This window comes from Ornithorhynchus anatinus, chromosome 14, assembly GCF_004115215.2.
Source record: "Ornithorhynchus anatinus isolate Pmale09 chromosome 14, mOrnAna1.pri.v4, whole genome shotgun sequence".
In the NCBI taxonomy this organism is placed as follows: Eukaryota; Metazoa; Chordata; class Mammalia; order Monotremata; family Ornithorhynchidae; genus Ornithorhynchus; species Ornithorhynchus anatinus.
Window position 1 is genome coordinate 46,840,662 of NC_041741.1, and position 20,515 is coordinate 46,861,176.

The window sequence follows — 20,515 nt, forward strand, 5'->3', positions numbered from 1 at the left end:
AGTACAGTGCTCTGCCCAGAGTAAGCGCTCAATAAATACTACTGAATGAATGAAGGGGATCAACTGGACGGACAGAGCTCGGGAAAAGAGACAGGCGTCGACCTCCCCAGGCCACCTGCAGACCCGGATCCCCTCCCCCCAACCCCCCATTGAGAAGCAGCACGGCTCAATGGAAAGACGCCCGACTTGGGCGTCAGAGGTCATGGGTTCGAATCCCTCCGCCGCCGCTCGTCAGCTGTGTGACCCTGGTCAAGTCACATCACTTCTCTGGGCCTCAGTTCCCTCATCTGGAAAATGGGGATGAAGACTGGGAGCCCTACGTGGGACGCCCTGATGACCTGGTATCTCCCCCCCCCCCCCAGCGCTTAGAACAGGGCTTGGCACAGAGAAGCGCTTAATCGATGTCAACAGAATTGATGAATTCCCGGAGAACAGTTTAGCCAGCCCGGGGCGCTTTACCCTCCGACGGAAAAGCGAGCTGCCCCCCCCCCCCCCGCCACCTCCCCTTTAAAGCCCGGCCGCCGAGGGAGTTTGCGGAAGAACCCACCGCGTCGGGGGGCTCCCAGGCGGGTCACGTGACGCGCCCCTCGGCCCCGCCCCTTTGCCGGCCTCGGCCTTCCCATTGTGTGAGGAGCCGAGGCCCCGCCCCCTCCGTAGTCCCGCCCCCCTTTTTTTTTCTCTTGGCTCACTTCCGGCCGCCGCCGTCGCTGCCGCTACCCTGGGAGGAGGACTCGGGAGAGGGAAGAAACAACAGCCGCCATTTTGTTTGTGTGCGAGACGAAGGGGGGGGCGAGAAGGGAGCCGACGAAAGAGGGGCCGGCGCCGGGCAGAGAGCGCGGCGGGAGCCAGAGAGACGAGAGACACAGAGCTAGAGAGGGGGAACGGGGAGCTGAGGCCGGAGGAGGCCGTCTCTTTCTCCCGCCACCACACACCCCTTCCCCTCAGCCCCGGGGAGACGGACTAGACGCCGAGGGGACACCATTACATAACCCTCTTCCCCCCCATTCCGGAAGGCCTTTTTGCCCCATTGGGGAGGGGGCTGTAGTAGGTGTTTTTTGGGGGGGGGCGCGCGGGGGGTCACCCCTCATCTGGTGCCCCCCGAAGAGGAGGGATCCCGGCCCGCACCTCCCCGCCCTCCCGCGGCACGATGTGAAGCGGCGGCTCCTCTCCCTCGGCCACTTGGGTCTCCGCGGCCATTAGGGGCCGGCGAGGAGGAAGAGGAGGAGGGTTTTGTCGGCGTTGTTGGGTTTGGGGGGGGGGAGGAGGGGTCGCAGGCCCGGCCCGGGGGGCGGAGGGGATCAGGAGGAGGTGAGTGTCTCTGTCTCTGTGTGTCTCTGTGTGTCTCTGTCCCCTCCTCCTCTCCCCTCTTTTCGCCCCCGCCTCCTTGTGGCGATGAGGAGGAGGAGGACGACGCCGAGGAGGAAGAGGCTGATGGCGGCGGCGAAGAGGCACCAGGAGACCCCCGAGAGGCCGAGGATGGCCGCCAAACACCAGCGGCCTTAGAGCCGGGATCCGGCGGAAAATTCACCGGACCCGTTGGGTGGATTTGTTTTCCAGTTTTTCTATTTTTTTTTTTAAACCCCCCCCCCCCCTCCGGCCTAGGAGTCTGAAAAAGGCCCGGCCCCCTCGCACCTTCTCCCCCACCTTTCCACCCCGATCCGCATCCTCCCCTTTCCTCCTCCACCCCCGGAGCCGCCCGCACCGGGGAGAAGAAAAAAAGGAACTTGGGCTTTCTGGTGGGGGAAAAGGGGGCGGCGGGGGGGTCCGACCCCCCCCCCCTCCGGGATCCCGGCGGGGACTTGAGAGCCGCAGGAGAGATCGGGGGGGGGAAGAGCCGCCGCTCCCCCTCCCTCTGTTTGGGTCTCGAAAAGAATTAAAAATGGCCGAGAATGTGGTGGAGCCGGGGCCGCCTTCAGCCAAGCGGCCCAAACTCTCATCCCCGGCGCTCTCCGTGGCAGCCAGCGACGGCACAGGTCAGTCCTTGGGTGTTGGGTGGGGGGTCCCCACCCTTCCTTTCCCCTTCATCCCTGCTCCGTGATCCCCCATTCCTTAACTCCCCCTCCCCGCCTCCCCTCCTCTTCTTCCTTTCTCTCCATGGCTTCCTCTCCCTCCCAAACTCCGGTATTTTTAAGGTGCGTGCACCTTAAAAATACGGCCGAGGTCCTTACCGAAAACACCAAATTCCCCGCTCCTTTCCCCCACTTTTCTAATAGATCATGGCAGCGCTATGTCATCTCGGCCTGTTTGTTTTTGAATTCGACGGGGGGAGGGATGCCTCGACCGCCTGCCTCCTAGTTTAAATCGTGGAATCGGGGGCTGGAGTCGGCCCTCCCCCTTATGACTTATTTTCGAAATTCTCTAAGGCCTTCCATTTCGTTTTCAGTTTCAAAATTTCAATTCAGTTGATAAAGGAGGGATTCGGCACCTCTCTCCCCGTAGGCTTATTTCCCTTACTTTCTACTTTGGCCTTTCCGTGGTTCTTCCCCTTGCCTAAGGATTTCGGGTACGGTTAGGCTGTTTTGGTTTAAATTGTTTACTTAGTTTTCTTTAAAGGTTGTGGATTAGGGTTTACCCGTGGGTTTTGGGAAGATTATTTCTGTCTCAACAACAAACACATAGCGTTTTTTTCCCCCTTATTTGCATTCAGAATCAATATGGAGCATAGCTCATTTTGCATCTCCCATTTCTTTGCTGCGAGACCAAAATGTCTGAAACTCCCATGTAGGCTTATCAGGTTGGGGGAGAGGGAGAGGGGTTTTCTTTGCACACACGCATACACACACACACACACACACACGCAGAATTTTTTTTTTTTTGGCCATGATTTTCTAGAGAGGAACAAACCGGTTTGTGTGGAAACGCCATAGTTGCCTTGAAATCACACCAAAGGATAGAAGTTGTAGGTGTCCCAATTATCCAACAAACCTGTACTGGTTGTACTGGAAGTTAACAGTGAGGTGTTTTTCATGCCTCGACTGTCTTGAAGACGAGAATTTCAGATTTTATTTGAAATGTTAAATCGTCTCTCTGAAGCACACCAGCGTAATCATTTTTGGACTTTTTCTTTCTTTTCCGTGACCGGAGGAGAATTTCAGGGACTCTTCTTGCCACCCCCCACCCCCGCCACTGCACATTTAGTTAAATAGTGTTGTTATCCTTGATGGTCCCCAACCTCCTAATTCGTTGTTGTAGTGGTTTGAGCTGCCAGGAAAATGAAGGGGAAAAAATGGCTGGCCATTTGACAGTAAACAAGATGTTTTGGCTGCCCACTATGAATGTTCGGCCTCATTTAGGCACTGGTTTAACTGGGAGTAGCCAGGATATCCCTAGAAATAGTTTAGACCGTCTTCTCTTAGACTGATCTTTCTGAATGACCGATATGCATGAATTGGCTAGCCGAATCTACCCTTTAAGTTTGCAAAGAACTTTAATCACGTTTGTAAGTAGGCACCATTTTATAGGGTAAGAATGGTGAGATGACGGGCTTGGAGTTTCTTCTGGAGATGGTGGTATTAATAAGGCTGCAGAAATGTTTCCTTCTGGGTTCATTGGAGACTGGCTTTGAGGATCAGTTTATGTATGTTGGCAGTTGCAATTTTTCCCCCTCCTTCCCGATTATTTTATTTGGGGAAATGAGGTGCAGTAGTTAAATCAGAAAACAGATCCATATTCCCCCCCCCCCCGTAAGGGCATGCAGTATTTTGACTTGCAACAAGCTTGGGGAGCGGTAAAGAATGTTTAAACTTGGATAAATGGTGTTTTCCCAGTCAGTAAATGCAGATATGAGTTGTACAAGTTTTCCTCAGAATGCAGGTGGTAAAGAACAAAATAGCAGATGTTTTTGGAAAGTTGGCTGGTTAATCACAGGTGACTTGGCGAGCAGAAATTTGTCACAGTACTATCTAGGTTTTGGAAATTTTAGGTAACATTGTAACTCGTTACTGAGGGGTGTGAAGACGGGTCTCTAGCAAATTGAAAACGGTAAAATTCCCTCCTACCCCGACATATTTTTGCCTCTTATGGAGCAGGTTTCCTTCAGCTAGTCTTGTCATGTTGTTTCAGCATGTTGTTCCTTCATTATTCCGAGCTTTTTCTTTGCTCTTTCTCTGGTACCGTAGTATGTATTTTGGTGCAGTGCACCTTCATTTATTTAGATAATCCACCTATTTCATCTGTACGAATTTAGGGTCTTCCCCCTCCCAAGATAAAAGGTGTGAGCAAAAAGTGTCTATTTTTAAATCTTTACTATTTAGCAGGTGAGAATTCGCAGACTTACCCATTGTGTATATGGCAATCTCCACCCATTATATAGAGGACTGAATATATTTTCAGCTTGCTTTATTCTGGTTTTGGGAATTCCAAACCTCAATAGATTACTTCACCACCTGAATGATACTGTGGGCGATACACCATTGAATTTTCAAGATTTAAGCCTGCAGACTACTGTTTCCCCACACAAACTGTTACCCCTTGAGATACATTTGGATAAGGGAGAAAATCCCAAATGTGTTAAAGTGAGTTTTTATAAATGTTGTTTGCTCATCAATGAATTGAAAGCCACTTGTTCATAATACTACACCTTTCTTTTGCTTTTAACTGCTTTTTCCAATGTTGAAGTCAGAATAGATTTTTTTTCCCCCTCCTGATGTCAGAGTGTACTGCAAACGTACAAATAACTTTTGCCTTAAACCCCCCCAAAACTATCCCCTTTTTTGTGTGTGTGGTCAGGGGAAAGGGGGAAGGGGAGACAGGGAAGAAAAACTTGCTACTTGTGAGCTTACTTACCTATTGTCCGAAAATGAATGGCAGATTGTAAGTATACTGCTTCAAATTGGTTATGAAGTGCTTCATTGGTTCTTCATAACTTAAAAATTGTAGGTTCTTCATAACTTAAAATCTGGGCTTGCTGAATTGAAAAAATGTTTCATAAAGGTAGGCAAGGATTCTGTTTTTGAGAAACTGACTATAGTAGCATTGGAGATTCCTTATTGCATTCTTCAGTCCCTCTAGGAGATTTTCTATTAAATGATTTAGATAGCCTCCCATTGGTAAAGTAAAGCCTTGTTTAGAAGGTGTTTCACTAGCACCCAATATTTTGATTAGAACACTATTTTTTACAGATGAAGAAACTGAATTCCAAGTTGGTAGGTGACTTATCAAAGGGCACAGAGTCTATTAAAGCCATATTGAAACTCATCAGCTTTTGAGTTTCCAGGCTGATAGACACTGACCCAAAATGAAACTACAGATTGTCTTTTAACTGAAGTGTCCTCTGCCCCTCTTTTTTCAATTTTTTGGCTCCTAATTTTTAGCACACCATTTTGAGTTCAACTTTTAAAAAATCTTTTACAGTCTTTTGACTAGAACCCAACAGGAGTGATTAACATTCTTTTGGTAAAATTTAGTAGGCTTGGTGAGCGGTGATACTCAGGGGGTAACATTTATAAAAATGGGTGCCAACCCCCTTGAGGTTTGCTTTGTGGAACTCAATGGTATTGTGGGCTTCCTCTCTGCAGAACACTTAAGTGCTTGGAAAAGTTCAACAGGGTTATTAGATGTGATTCCTGGCCTCAAAGATATTACAATCTAGTGGGGTAAATGGGCATTAAAAGAAATTACAGGTAGGGAAAGCAAAGGAATAGAAAGATTTGTACATAAGTATTGTGTGGGTGGGCAGTGGGGTGAATGCCCAAGTGCTTAAGGGGTGCAGACTCAAGTGCCTGGGTGACGCAGGAGAGAGGGAAAGAAGGGTAGGGGAATTAGATGAGTCTGGGAAGGCTTCCTGGAGGAGATGTGGCACTTTGAAGATGGGGAAAGTAGGAGCCTGGCAGATGTGGAGCCGTAGGTATTTCCAGACAGGAAGGGGAGTGTGAACAAGGGGGATCAGTGGCTACAGAGCTGAGACCTGATTAGAGGAGCAAAAGGCTTGGCCTTGATTGCAACAGAATAATTAGAATAAACAGTGGAGAGGAAGCTTACCGAGTGTCTCAAATGGTTAGAAGTTTCTGCTTGAAGTGGATGTGGAAGGGCTGGAGGAGAAGAGAGGAGACTTGTTCAGACCAGTGTACTCAGAATGAAGTATGGACTGGAGAGGGGAGAGGCTGGAGGCAAAGAGGTCTTAGAAAGGAGGCTGATGCAGGAGTAGGCAGGATATGACAAGTGCTGGGGCCCAGTGGGGTGGCAGGTTAGATGGAGAGGAAGTGATGGATTCTGGATATGTTATGAAGATAGAATCGACAGGATTTGGTGATTACCTGAATGCAGAAGTTAGCGGACTTCTGAGATGGGAAGAATGGTGATTTGGCAGTGGTGATGGGAAAGCTGGAGAAAGGAGGGCATTTAGGAGGGAAGATAAGGGGTTCAGCTTTGGACCTGTTCGAGGTGTCAACCAAGAAGTGATGTCCAAGTGTGGTCTAGCGGGTAGAGCCCAGACCTGGATTCTGATCCCAGCTCTGCCCCTCGTCTGCAGTGTGATCTTGGACAAGTCACTTAACTTCTCCGGGCCTCATATGGAAAATGGTGATTAAGACTGTGAGTTCCATGTAGGACATGGGCCGTGTCTAACCTGATTCACTTCTGTCTACCCCAGCACTTAGTATAGTGCCGAGCACATAGTAAGCACTTAACAACTGCCATTAAAAAGAAAAAAAAAAGACTCTTGTTGCGCCTACATGATGTAGGTGTATTTTTTAGAAAATTTTCAGGTGGAAAGTTAATGCCCCAAAAGTGGTTAGCCATCAGATCAGGTGCTACATACTTTTGGAGTAAAACTAGGTTCAGATCTGCCACATCATGTGTTTTCACTCTGCATTTGGCCAGCCCCGTATGGAATTAGGGAACTGGTCCTGCAGCATGAGCCAATTTAGGTTCAGGGGGCTGCCGGAAAAACGCATACGCTTTGTATGCGTGGGTGACTGATACAGGAGGAGACCTCTCCTCTGGGGTTTTGCAAGAAAGCAGCTCCCCTGTTGTAGGAGAATGGGTGTAATACGGATGAGTAACTTGTGGGTGTCTGGTCTGGATTTCCCCTCTAGACTATTAGCTCCTTGTGGGTAGGGAACGTGCTACAAACACTGCTGTAATAGACTCTCCCAAACACTTAATACAGTGATCTGCACACAGTACTCACTGGTTGATTTTATGTTTTTTTTCACCCATGAGGCAAAACTAATGGCAAGCTCCAGCTTATTATCAACCGTATAGGTAGGACCAGCGTATTTGATGGCACATACCACTAGTCCCGGTGGCCTGATGGGTCCTGGCATCCGGACTTCTTCCCTTCAGTCCTGTCCCCACAATGTACTGGTTGCCTGAGCGCAGGCATTTTAGAGATGGGTTGAGAAGAAGGGCTTGTGCTGCTATCAGTGCTTCCTGGGTGGGCACTTGGGCCAATCAAGAGGACCTGATTTCACATAAACTGCCCTGTCCCCCAGAGCACACCATGACACTTTTGAGCCCTACAGTGTAGAAGTGCAATACAAATTAGTATCAAATTTCTGTAATGTACACTGGCTAAAGGATCAAATAGCATCAGTGCCAGAATCCAAGAATTTTTTCAACCTGCTGTTAAATTTGTCACCACACCCAGCCCTTGGCTCTGTCTTTGACTCTCCTCTCCCCCATCGGTTCTATCTTCGTAACATCTCCAGAATCTATCCCTTCCTCTCTGTTTCTTTTTCTTTGGAAGGATGATGGGTGGTTAGAATTGGAATTCATAGATCCAGGGAGTTGGAGAACGTCCAACATGACAATAGTAAGACTAAGTGAGGTAGGTAGAAGAGAATCAGGTCCCATATGGGGCTCACAGTCCAAGAAGGAGGGAGAACGGGTATTGAAACCCCGTTTTGCCGATGAGGGAACTGGGGCACAGAGAAGTTAAGTGACTCACCCAGGGTCACCCAGCACGTTGAGCGGCGCAGCTCGGCTTATAACCCTGGTCTTCTGACTCCCTAGGCTTGATACTTGTCCACTAAGGCTCTCTTCTGTCCTAAGTATTACCTTTCAAAGCATTTTTTATTATTTCTTTAGGCTCGTCAGACTGGGCTTTTTTCTTTAAGTTGTGACTTGCAGGTAATTTGCCACCGTGGTTGAGAATGAGTAAGCAGTGGCACTTTGTATGAAGTCACTTTAGTCTGCCTGAGCTACACTATTAGAACCCCGTTCCTAGTTAGAAATGCAGCCTTGGGAAGAGCTTCTCATTCCTCCCAGTCCACGTTCGAGGCTAGAGTGAGGCAGCCCCTGAGTGGATTTTTGGATAAAAGGTGGTGTACAAAGTATTCCATACGGACATGTACAATAGCCCGTGTTGCCTGGTGCGGTGTAGTTTTCTGTCAGCTTAATTTTGCTATTCCTTTTCTATCCTTTGCTGTCCAGGAGATGGGAAGGAAAGCAAGAGATTGAGAATTGGTATTTTCTCGTGAAGGAGTGAACAGTAACTCCTCCAAGTTCTTGTTTCATATGTAAATACTTGGGTCTCAGTGTATGCAGTGTACATCATTGGGTTAAAAGCTGTCTGGGGATCTTATAGTTCCAAATATTTGAGTATTTTTGAGCTATGAATTTGCATGAAGTAAGGCAAAAATTTGCAGTGCACCGCAGGGGTAAATGAAAACTCCGCCGTATAGATCATAAGTGCTACCTAGCGATGTATCTATCAATCAGTGGTATTTTTTGAGCACTTACTGTGTGCAGAGCAGTGTATTAAGCGTTAGGGAGGGTCCAGTACAACAGTCAGATTTTACTCGAGCTGGAAATTTTTACTGCCACTCAGTACAGTTTGAGATCATCAAAATTGCCAGCCTCAAATTGGCTTTGAGGAAAAGTAACAGTTTGAACTGGTGTTTACTATTTGGTTCAAATCACTGACAATGCCATTTAAAAGATGACTGACTTAAATTGTGGAGAAGGTAGTTTCAAGCACAGTTTCGTCTCTATTTAGCGCAGTTACTGAAGAGGACAGTATAACAGAGGTGGTAGACACATTTCCTGTCCACAACAAACTTATTGCCTAGAGGGACTTTTTACTTTTAATTTTTAAATGAGGGAAGGCTGTCACTTGAAAAAATTATTTTTCATGCTCTCACCAAATGACACTGAGTTGATCTTCCAAGTCACTGTTTTTTAACTGCTAACGTGTTAACACCACGTTAGTAGGCTTTGTTGGATTTGGGAGAAAAAAGATGGAAAACGTTGAGTTTGAGCTGAAAGCGATAATATTTTTCCAAGTAGAAATCACTTTTGATTCACACTGCCCTATGTGAAGCTTTTATGATGAAGATTTTTAGAATGTTTCCAAAAGTAAAGCTCTAATTTCTTTATAGATTTGTGTAGTTTTAAAGGCAGTGCGATGTTTGCAACTTGATTTTTCTTAGGTGGTAGACATCTGTCAATTTGGAAATGTGGAAAACCTTTGGAGTTGCTTAAAATTTTTGCTCAAAATATTTCTTATTACTCTCTCCCCCTTCATATCTGACACTCATTCTCAGTTCTTCAAATTGAAATCACAACTTCTCCATGAGGCATTCCCCAACTAAGCCCTCTCCACTTGGGATTTGTACCCTTCAGTCACCCCACCTTTGGCCCACAGGTTTTATGCCTATCTGTAATTTATTTTAATGTCGTTCCTCCCCCTCTAGACTGTAAGTTCCTGTGGACAGGGAATGTGCCTACCAACTTGGTTAGAGTGGACACACCCAAACATGTAGTAGAGTGCTCTGCACAGCGCCCAATAATCAATCAAGTGTATTTATTGAGCTCTTATCAGTAAGAACAGTTGATATCTCCCGTGGGTTTTGCAGCTCTTTCAGGGTTTTAGCAAACTGTCCAATTCTGTTCAGTATTTTTGTACTGTCGGTAGGAGGAAGTTTAAGTGGAATCACAAACTCATTACCTATGAAAATTCTTGGCAAACTAATGGCAGCATAACATGATGGGCAGTGGAAATCTAGGGTTTACATCAGCCTATAATTATGATAATACTAATATCGAGGGCTAACTGTAAAAATTGAGTTCAAGTTAGTCATTTCTTAAGTGGGTTCAGCCAAGTGTTTAACATTTCTTAGTTTGTTTCTCCTCAGTAGTTCTTCCTTATACAACACTAAAAAGGAGATAGTATCCCAATTTCACAGATGAATATATAAGAAGTAAAATTGGTTGATATTTTGTTTAAGGGCATCCAGCAGGTCAGGGGAAGAGCTGGTAAAGGAAGTCTAGAATCCCTGACTTCCAAACTTAGGCGTTTTCCATTAGGGTCAACTACCTCAGTATAATCACTGTAGAGACTAGAGTCGGTCAGAATTACAAAATTTGGTATGAGCTTGAACTCTTTGTGGTGTCTGTGGGTGCTGCCATTCTGCTTCTTTCTGGGCTCATCTGGAGGTTGAGTTGGACTCTCCAGAAGTTAAGACCAGGCCATAGCCTGCTTCCTTCTCTTTCAGTCAGGTTTCCACTGTGGAGGAGAGAGACGGTGGTAGCCCGTGTAGATCCTTCTCTGGTGAGAAGGAAGTGAAGGTAGAGCTGACTGGCTGCGTGCCAAAGTCAGATTCTTGCCAGAATGTGCCTAGGTCAATGACTTCTGCTGGCAGAGAGACTGAAAGTGATCAGGATCAGGGTTGAACTAGAGCTCATCCCATAATCCTATCTAGTAACTACCAATTTTTGAAGAATAAGGCTCTCTGCCAGATCATCACCAAAGCGTCTGTCTAGAGGGCGCTTAACTTTAAAGCCACTTATATATAATAATAATAATAATAATGTTGGTATTTGTTAAGTGCTTACTATGTGCAGAGCACTGTTCTAAGCGCTGGGGTAAACACAGGGGAATCAGGTTGTCCCACGTGGGACTCACAGTCTTAATCCCCATTTTACAGATGAGGGAACTGAGGCACAGAGAAGTGAAGTGACTTGCCCACAGTCACACAGCTGACAAGTGGCAGAGCTGGGATTCGAACTCATGAGCCCTGACTCCTAAGCCCGTGCTCTTTCCACTGCGCCACGCTGCTTCTCATATATGCACACATATATGTGTGTGTGTATGTGTGTATATAATATATAATTATTATATTTGTAGAATAGTGTTTGACACTTAGTAAGCACTTAAAAATGACCATTATTATTATTAATAATGTATATAATAAGTGCTTACTATGTGCCAGACACTGTACTAAGCACTGGGGTAGATACAAGCAAATTGGGTTGAACACCAACCATGTGGGGCTCGCAGTCTCAATCCTCATTTTACAGGATGAGGTAACTGAGGCACAGAGAAGTTAAGGTCACACAGTAGACAAGTGGTGGAGCCAGAATTAGAACCCATGACCATCTATCCACTATGCTATGCTGCTTCCTACAGTTATTACTATAGTATAAAGATAGCTGATATAACTGAAGGTGTTCTGGGCATTGAGGTTTTATTCATGTATGTAAGTGTGCTGTAAGGGTGACTCACAATCAACTATCCCAGCCTCTGGGGTAAAAGTATTCTTCTTCATATTTTGTTCTTTGTTGCAGTTGCTTTTTGCTGTGTCTGAGTGAAGTGTAGGACTGAGGATTATTCCTTCAGAGCTGATATATGAAGTACCTAATGGCAGCTGAATTTAGGTCTGTCTTCTAAATGAGCATAGTCATGAAAGGAAATAATTTTTACAATTTTTTTTTGGCCAAAGTTGAGAGCAGGGTGATTCCTGGGGTTCAGTCCCTATGTTGCTGCATGTTTTTAGATCTGTTCTCCCACGCATGAGGGGATGACACCGTTCCATTAACCCCGAATTAAGCAGGGGATTGGAAAGAGAGGCATTAGAGGAAGCTTCCCAGGGTCGCTGGGCTCCAGGACAGTTGCAGAATATTTCCCATCACATACCCTCCCCAGAATTCCTATCAGTAGTTTGTTTTGAGGGTGTGTTTGATGAGAGTGTTGGAAATCTGGGCTGGGGTGAGGATGGGCCCCTAGCCCTGGTTACAGAGAGCATGTACAGTTATGCTGGAGTGAGCGAGGAAGGATTAAGGCTATAGGCTATAAGGCTTTGCCTCTTCTCTTCCAGGTGAGGTCTTGGTTAAGTGGGGGAAATTTAAAGAAAGAAAGATAGCGGTCACTAACCTTGGTTTAGACGCACCAGAAGGAAACAATTTTGGCAGTTCCAAAATCTTTTTTTTTTTTTTAAGTATTTGCTTTATCAAGTAAGAAATATATGTGCTCGTTTTAGCTGGGCTCAGAGGCCAGGTGAACCTTGGAGGGTTAGAGAGGGCACTATCCTGTCTCAGTTCCTCAGGAAAGCAGAGGAAAGTTGGAGTTCATCCCTGGGTGATTTGATGTCTAGCCACTTTGGGGAATAGATTATATAATCATAATGATTTAGTGACAAAGTTAGTGTAAATAGTGGAAAGAATCTCAATTTGACAAGAATTTCTTAGATTTTTTATCCAGTTCATTGACAGATTGCAGCATTGTGTAAGCATACAAAATATTACAGTAAACTTATTAAAATTTGAAACCTAGTTGAATTGTCCTTTCAGTTAATACTATGTACATAGTGGGCTAAAAATATGCTCATGAAGCCGAAGAAAAAAGTCAGCAGTTTGCAATTTGAGTCATATTTAAATTTAAATGATGACTTGCCGACAAGTTTGCTACATTTGGAGTATTCATTCATTCATTCACTCAGCTGTATGTATTGAGTGCTAACTGTGTGCCGAGCACTGTACTAAGCGCTTGGGAGAGTACAGTACAACAGTACACAGGCACATTCCCTGCCCAGAGTACTGCCATTGAACTTGGGGTGCTTCTTGTTCTGGTTTTTAAGCAACACTGGTAAACATCGACTAAAATCACAAGATTTAAGAACTTTTGAATGACTTTAGTCTGGAAAACCATCTGAGCATATGTATTATGAATGATAGAGAAAGGTTGAGTCCCCAGGTAGATGGTAAGATGGAGCCTTTGCCATCCGAATTGCTCTTTCATTGTCTTTCTGTGGTTCACATATCAGTCAGTCATAATGATTGAGCATTTACTGCATGAAGAGCACTGAACTAGGTATTCGAGAGCACACAATATTGCAGCGTTGGTAGGCATGTTCCCTGCCCACAACCAGCTTACAGTCTAGAGAATGTGGTTTTCAGGTCCTACAGAGGGTGCTACCTTTGATATTAGTACTAATTATTTAATCTTATTGTAATATTACCAACTGCAATAACCTATAACCTCTCCGATACTCAGCCAAGAGTCCTTTAGGTTTTATTTAGCAAATAAAGGAATTTTGTTGCAGCGTTTACGTGATAGCTTAAACCACTTCTCCCCTTCTCAGAGGATGTGAGTTTTCAAAGCACTGTCTGAAAGGCGACAGCAGTTGCGTGTGGCCGACATAAAATATCCCCTGATCCATGTCAATTATAGGGCCTAAAGCTCACAAGCTAGATAGTTCTCGTAGTTTTATTACGAAATTATTCATTTCTTATTCAGTGTAAGGCTTATACTTTGTCAGTTCCAAAGTCATTTATTTTCAAGCATTTGTTTTATCAAGTAGGAAATAGGTGTGCTTCTTTTACTCTCCCTCTTTCCCTTCCTTTTGAGTAGAACCAGGGAACTTTTAAGACCAGTAAGAACACTCCTAATTACACACCAATATAATTTCAGAGGATATGGAGAGCATTTATTGCACAGACCCCTGTACCCTCAGAACAGTGAATTTGTGGGAAATGCCCATATGTGTGTAAAAAGTTCCAACAGTCTGGGTAAGCATGTTAATGAAAACAAACTACATTAAATATTTTACCTAGTGAGGGGATTGCTCCCCCCTTCCTCCCCAGCCACTTATTTTCTGGCCTGCTCTTTTAAATTGAGTGAATAAATTTCTGCTTTCAGGAAAGTTTTTTGTCTATTTAAAAAGAGTCCTTGAAAATCATACAGTTCTTTTTTGAAAAAACCAAAAACCTAGGTCTCTTTTTTGTGTACTACTTAACCCAGGTGATCAAGTGATTTCTGATGGGCATTTAATTTCAGGAAAGTTGCAAGCTTTACTCTCTGTCCCCCCACCCCCCCCCATGCATAAAGCCACTGACAAGTCTTTGCATAGATATTCTCATGAAGAGGATATATAAAGTAAAGGCTGGTGTAGTATAAAATGGGCTGCATATCTTTAATATAGCCCAAATTGAGAGGTAAGCCCAGGGAGTAAACGGCCTATACCTGCCCTGACACCTGGCTAGGCCCAGCCTTATTTCTGCTGAGTGCCGGGCTGCAACTGGGTATGCACAGTTGTTCCTGTGGCCTGCTGGAATTTATTTTTAGTGGAAACAAGGATTTTGTGCACCCTTAACTCATCTCTCATGCATAGTGGCACCTCTTTGGGAAGCTACATGGCCTAGTGGATAGAACACAACCCTGAGAGTCTGAAGGACCTGGGTTTTAGTTCCGCCTATGCCACTTGTCTGCTGTGTGATCATGGGCAAATCACTTCACTTCTTTGGGCTTCAGTTACCTCACCTGTAAAATAGAGATTAATTAATCCATAAGCGTCATGGATTGTGTCCAAACTGATTAGCTTGTATCTACCCCAGTACTTCGTACAGTGGTGCAGAGTAAGCACTTAAATGCCACCCAAAAAACAAAAAAACCCCACTGCTGTTGCATTCACCTGGGAATACAAGGACCCAGTCTAGTTTTCTCACAGTCCAGGCTGACCCTGGTTTGTGAGGACTCTAATCTATATGTCAAATCTTCTAACACTTTGTGAACCTAGTTTTACAGATTTGGTAAATCAGGCCTTAAATAGTTTGCCTGAAAGGTGTTGATGAGTCTAAGAACCAGGACTTTGACAGCCAATTCTTGATCATGTAAGGGTTGACTTTTTAGTCTTCAATATATCCAGACCCGTTGTCTTTCTCCCTTCTGTTACTTGCCATTTGGCCGGTGGACAGCTCATTAACACCTCCATCATAGGGTGGGTGGGGAAATACTCTAGTGTTTTAGGAAATGAAAGTCAAACCATTCAGTTTTTCTGCTTGTTAGGAGGACTGTTAAAATGTTTTAGAGGGGGAGTAGAGTGAAGGGGTTGGCTAAAATGAGATTATGGGGTTCAATTTTCCATACTAGATTTTTCCATACTAGCTCTGTCTTCATTACCATGTGTAATTAAGATTTGGCTGTTTTATTTCTGATGCTTTTTTGAAAGCAGCTTAGGGTTTTGAAAAAAATAAATTGCAACAGATTAAAAGAAAATGTTGATACTTAGTATGCTCAAAAATGAAAATTTTCACCATAAGCTTCATTGCTAAACCTAAACTGTCATGATTGAAATCATTCAGTGGTATTTGTTGAACCATTACTTTGTGCACACCACTGTACTAAGCGCTTGGGAGAGCACAATATAGCAGAGTTGGAAGACACTTTTTAAAATGGTATTTATTAAACGCTTATGTGCCAAGTACTGTTCTAAGCACTGGGGTAGATAGAAGCTAATCAGGTTGGACACAGTCTCTGTCCTATATGGGACTCACAGTCTCAATCCCCATTTTGCAGATGAGGGAACTGAGGCCCAGTGAAGTGACTTGCTCATGGTCACACAGCGGACAAGTGGTGGAGTCAGGATTAGAACCCAGGTCCTTCTGACTCCCACGCCTGAGCCCTATTCTCTAGGCCATTCTGCTTCCCCATCTTCAGCCCTTATTTCTCCAGCCTGTCTTCAGCCCTTATTTCTCCAGCCTGTCTTCAGGACATCTCTGCCTGGAATGTCCCACTGACACCTCAAACTTAACATGTCCAAAACAGAACTCCTTACCTTCCCACCTAAACCCCGTCTTCCTCCTGACTTTCCCATCACTGTAGACAGCATCACCATCCTCTGTGTCTCACAGACTCATAGCACCGGCACTATCCTCCACTCATCTCTCTTTATACCCACCAAATCCTTTCAGTTCAACCTTCACAATCTGCCCTTTCCAAACGGCTACTTTGCTGATCCAAGGACTTATCCCATCCTGCCCTGACCACTGCATCAGCCTCCTCGCTGACCTCCCTGCCTCTGTGTTTCCCCACTCCAGTCCATTCTTCACCTGGTCTCTCAGATCATTTTTCCAAAAAATGTTCTATCTATATTTCCTTATCCCTCAGAAACCTCCAGTGTTTCCCCATCCAGGTCTGCATCAAACATCTTAATCAAAGGCGTTATGGCACTCATTCGCCTTGTTCCCTCCTATCTACACGGCTGACTTCCTACCAGTACACAGTACGCTCACTCGGCTCCTCTTCCACCAACCTACTCGACGTACCTCTGCCTCATCTGTCTTACCTCCATCCTGGCTCTGGCCTGCAACTCCCTCCCCCTCCATATCCGACAGACCACCATCCTTCCCACCTTCTACCTTCTTTATGGCCCTTGCTCTTGGATTTGTGTCCTTTATTAACCCCTTCACCAGCCCACCAGCAATTAGGTACATATCCAAGTCGATGTATGCTATTGTCTTTGTCCCCCTCTAGACCGCAAGCTCCTTGTGGGCAGGGAACACATCTCTGTTATATTGTACTCTCCCAAGCACCTAGTACAGTGCTCTGCACCCAGTGAGTGTTTAATAAATCCGATTGATTTGGGCATTTGCACAGAATTTAAGAAAGGAGCACCCTCCTGTTTGGAGGCGTACTGCAGAATTGACCTGTAGCCGGCTTTGCTGTCGCTGAGGACTAGACCTGGTGCTTGGCCAAGCCCCAGTTTTCTGGTTCATGAACCCATAATATATCCGAAGGAAAGAGGAAACTGATGACCTCAAAATGACAAGTCTAAAAGCTTGAGAGGGGAACTTATTAGGTATGGGGAGTGTAGAAAGCCTGGAGTGAAATATGTAATGTAATGAGGCTACTTGGAGATATTTAGAGAAGATATTGAGTTCCTCAGTAAGACAAAATCAAAAATAGGGAAACACAGTTGAAGAGGAGAGAAGTTCCGTAGCAGAGAGACATTGAAGCAGTGATCAGAAAGACACAAGAACCAAGTGAGAACCAAAGGAGGGAAGCGAAGCCTAGATTGGACAAGCCATGAAGGGTGATGTACTTTCATAGTGGAAGGATAGTTTTCATTTGAGCTGCTTTTGAATTATATTGTGACAAAAATATGTTCAGGTGACTCTACCCAAGGCCAACACCTAAATTTGTGGAGAAAGGACTGCAAGCCCGTCAAACAGCAGGGACTGTATCTGTTGCCGACTTGTTCATCCCAAGCGCTTAGTACAGTGCTCTGCATATAGTAAGCGCTCAATAAATACTATTGAATGAATAAATACTATTGAATGAATTTTTACCGTGAACGTGTTCATGATAGAGAAAATGTTCTCAAATTTACTGATCTTCCCCAAAAGACCTTAAAGAAGCTTTTAGCTTAAACGTTATCTTATACACTACAAGGACATTCTGTTTTAGATCAGGTATTCAGTTTTAAAGCATAATCTTTATGTAGCTAATTATTTTTGTCTTCTAACATTAACTTGTTTTTCAACTCCAAGATAAACTTTCATACCTTGATGGAACTCTTTCTATTCTTCCTTTCTATTCTGTTCTATTCTTATTCTAATTATTTCCTCTGTCACTTTCAGAACTCCTCATTATAACTCTTGTCAATTTCCATTTGCCCACCGATTTCTATTGCTATTGCTCATTAAATTTAGTATTTTCTTATCTAGTTGGTTGTAGGCAGGGATTGTGTCTGTTATATTGTTATATTGTACTCTCCCAAGCGTTTAGTACAGTGCTCCAAATACAGTAAAGCACCCAATAAGTACAGTTGATGGATGGAGTCTCCTAATGTTAGGGAATCGTGAGGAAACTTTGCCTTGTATAAGTTGCAAACATCTTAAAAACTCAAATTGTTTGCCCTTGCCTTTAGAAAGAAAAAGTCATTATGCACTTTAAGTCATTATTGACTTTAAAAGGGGGTAGTTAAAACGGGTCCAATTTTTTGACAGCCAAAGGTCTTCTGGGCCCACTGAACATTTTTAGTAAACTCTCTGGTTAGTTTGATTACAGAAAAAAAGCAATCATCCAAACCTTAGTTTCCTGAACAACATTTTATCTGAACCAAGTTTTAGTCTGGATAATAATTTAAAAAAAAAGTGGTTGTTGGAACAAAATTGGGTGGACATCTGCCTGTGATCATCAGACCCAATTATGCTCAACTATCTAAATGAGCTTTGCTTTCAATTAGTTTGGAAAAGTGACCTTACTGTACTGGGCCCTTTTAAGCAGCTTTTACTTTTAGAGATTGTAAGTATTCCAGATCTTTTTTGGCTGCTAATATAATTCCATTATGAAATCTGGTAATGCTCAACTACCGGGTTTTGGATTTTCAGTACTGCTAATTTTTTTTGTATTTATACCTTTACTTTTAAACTTAGGACTATCTTAAGCACCCTATTTACTATGGAATTTTTTGGAACTTTGCCAAAACTTCCCTTAAAAAGTAGTAGTGTCCAAGTTACTGTTTAAACCAGTATAATTTCATTTTTGCTTACCCTTTATCCTGTGAAATTCTTAGCAGAACTCTTAACATTACATTAAACACAACTGTTGTTTAGTAACTATTCTTTAAGTGCATGGAGTGTTTCAATTTCTTATGACTAAAAAAAATACTGTGCAACAACAACAGTAAATTTAGGTGCATAGATTAGGTTTGGGTTCCACTGATTTGGAAGTTCTAAAAAAAACCTCATGATTGTTAAAGTGGGGTTTGAAAACTACATTAGTTCTGTAGTTCAGTGTTGACATATTAAACTTAATCTCTTCCTCTCCCCCCCCCCCCCCCTTCTTTTTCAGATTTTGGGTCTCTCTTCGACTTGGAACATGACTTACCAGATGAATTGATCAACTCTACGGAATTGGGACTTACCAACGGTGGTGATATTAGTCAGTTACAGACGAGTCTTGGCATGGTTCAAGATGCTGCCTCTAAACATAAACAGCTATCTGAGTTGCTACGGGCTGGTAGTTCCCCTAACCTAAATATGGGCGTTGGTGGCCCAGGCCAGGGCATAGCCCCCCAAACTCAACAGAACAGTCCTGGAATGGGAATCATAAACAGCATGGTCAAAAGCCCCATGGCACAGGCAGGCTTGACTTCCCCCAACATGGGAATGGGCGCCAGTGGGCCAAATCAAGGTCCACCCGCCCAGTCGACTGCCGGTATGATGCCAGGGGTAAACAGTCCAGTTAATCAGCCCGGAATGGGAATGAACACCGGGATGAATGCTGGCATGAATCCTGGAATGTTAGCCGCAGGCAATGGACAGGGGATGTTGCAGGGTCAAGTCATGAACGGTTCTATTGGAGCAGGCAGGGGACGACCTAATATGCCATACCCAAACCCAGGAATGGGCAACGCTGGCAACTTGCTTGCTGAGACACTACAGCAAGGGTCACCCCAGATGGGAGGACAAGCAGGACTGAGAGGCCAACAACCTGGAGCAATGAATAAGGTGAGAAAAGCTATTGATTGATTTATTTTGCATTTTCTTCATTCCTTTTCGTTCAGCGCTCAATAATCATTTGTAGAAAACCTAGGCGTTACCTATGAAAGTCCTCGATTGTTTCTGAATCCATTTGGAGGTTTTGATGGGCCTCCAAAGCATGCACGTGATTGAACTGGTATGCTATTTTGCACTCTCTCAAACCGATGCTTTAAATTTTCTTAATTGAGGTTGAGGAAGGAGTTGAAGTTTTTGTGTCTTTTTTTCCTCCACAAATATGTCCTTTCATATAAATTGTATTTTTACCTTTATTTTTAAAATCAATCAATCATTTATTGAGTGCCTACTGTGTGCAGAGTACGGTACTAAGCGCCTGAAGGAGTACAATGTAACAGACACAATCCCTGCCCACAACAAGGGTACAGTGTACGTTTCAAGGTGGGACTATTTTAAGCATCGTATTTACTGTAGAGCTTTGTGGAACCTTGCCAGAAGTTCCATAAAACAGTAACATTTTGTAGTTTAGTGATAGCTTGCATGCTTTGTCAGGAACTCATTTTGTCACAACTCTTAAGGAAGCCTTTCATTTTCACTTGGTGCTCGCTTTTATTTTTGTATTTTTGGTTCCTGCTCCTGTCACAAACTGCATCTAATGCTAGAACACTTTTTTAAGGTTTCTCCTATCTTATTCCCATGCCATTTAAGTTTGGAGACTCCCCTTTTCCCTCAGTGCAATTCACAGCTAACCCTACTTTAGGAAACTATTATGAGATTTATGACAATAGTAAATTTGTCAGTTTATACCTCTGCTTTCTGTTAATTCATTTTAGCACTTTTTTTTAAAACACATCCTCTTCAAAAACAATAGACAGACTTGTAGATTAAGATATTATATAATGCTCTGTCATCTACTGTAATCTTAGCTTAGTGAAAGTGAAAGCAAAATTGTGCGTGTGTGTGAATAATTTCCTCCACCATTGTGGAAAATAAGCAGTCACTCGCCTCAGATCTAGTTTCTGCCTCAATACTTAAAAGATTCAAGTAGGTTTTAAGAAAACAGGTTATAGCAATA

At 44.0% G+C, this 20,515-nt stretch overlaps 1 protein-coding gene across 2 annotated transcripts in view; it reads left to right on the forward strand.

The window, feature by feature from the left end:
- The first annotated feature begins 1,743 nt into the window (after positions 1-1,743).
- EP300 (E1A binding protein p300) overlaps positions 1,744-20,515 on the forward strand; it is a 78,096-nt gene continuing 59,324 nt past the window's right edge. The window contains exons 1-2 of one of the 2 annotated variants that reach the window (XM_029079319.2): positions 1,744-1,973; positions 18,794-19,452. In XM_029079319.2, coding sequence (XP_028935152.1) covers positions 1,880-1,973; positions 18,794-19,452 — 753 coding nt within the window. In that variant the 5' untranslated portion in view covers positions 1,744-1,879. The remainder of the gene's footprint in view (positions 1,974-18,793; positions 19,453-20,515) is intronic. The other variant, XM_029079320.2, reaches the window with a different exon arrangement.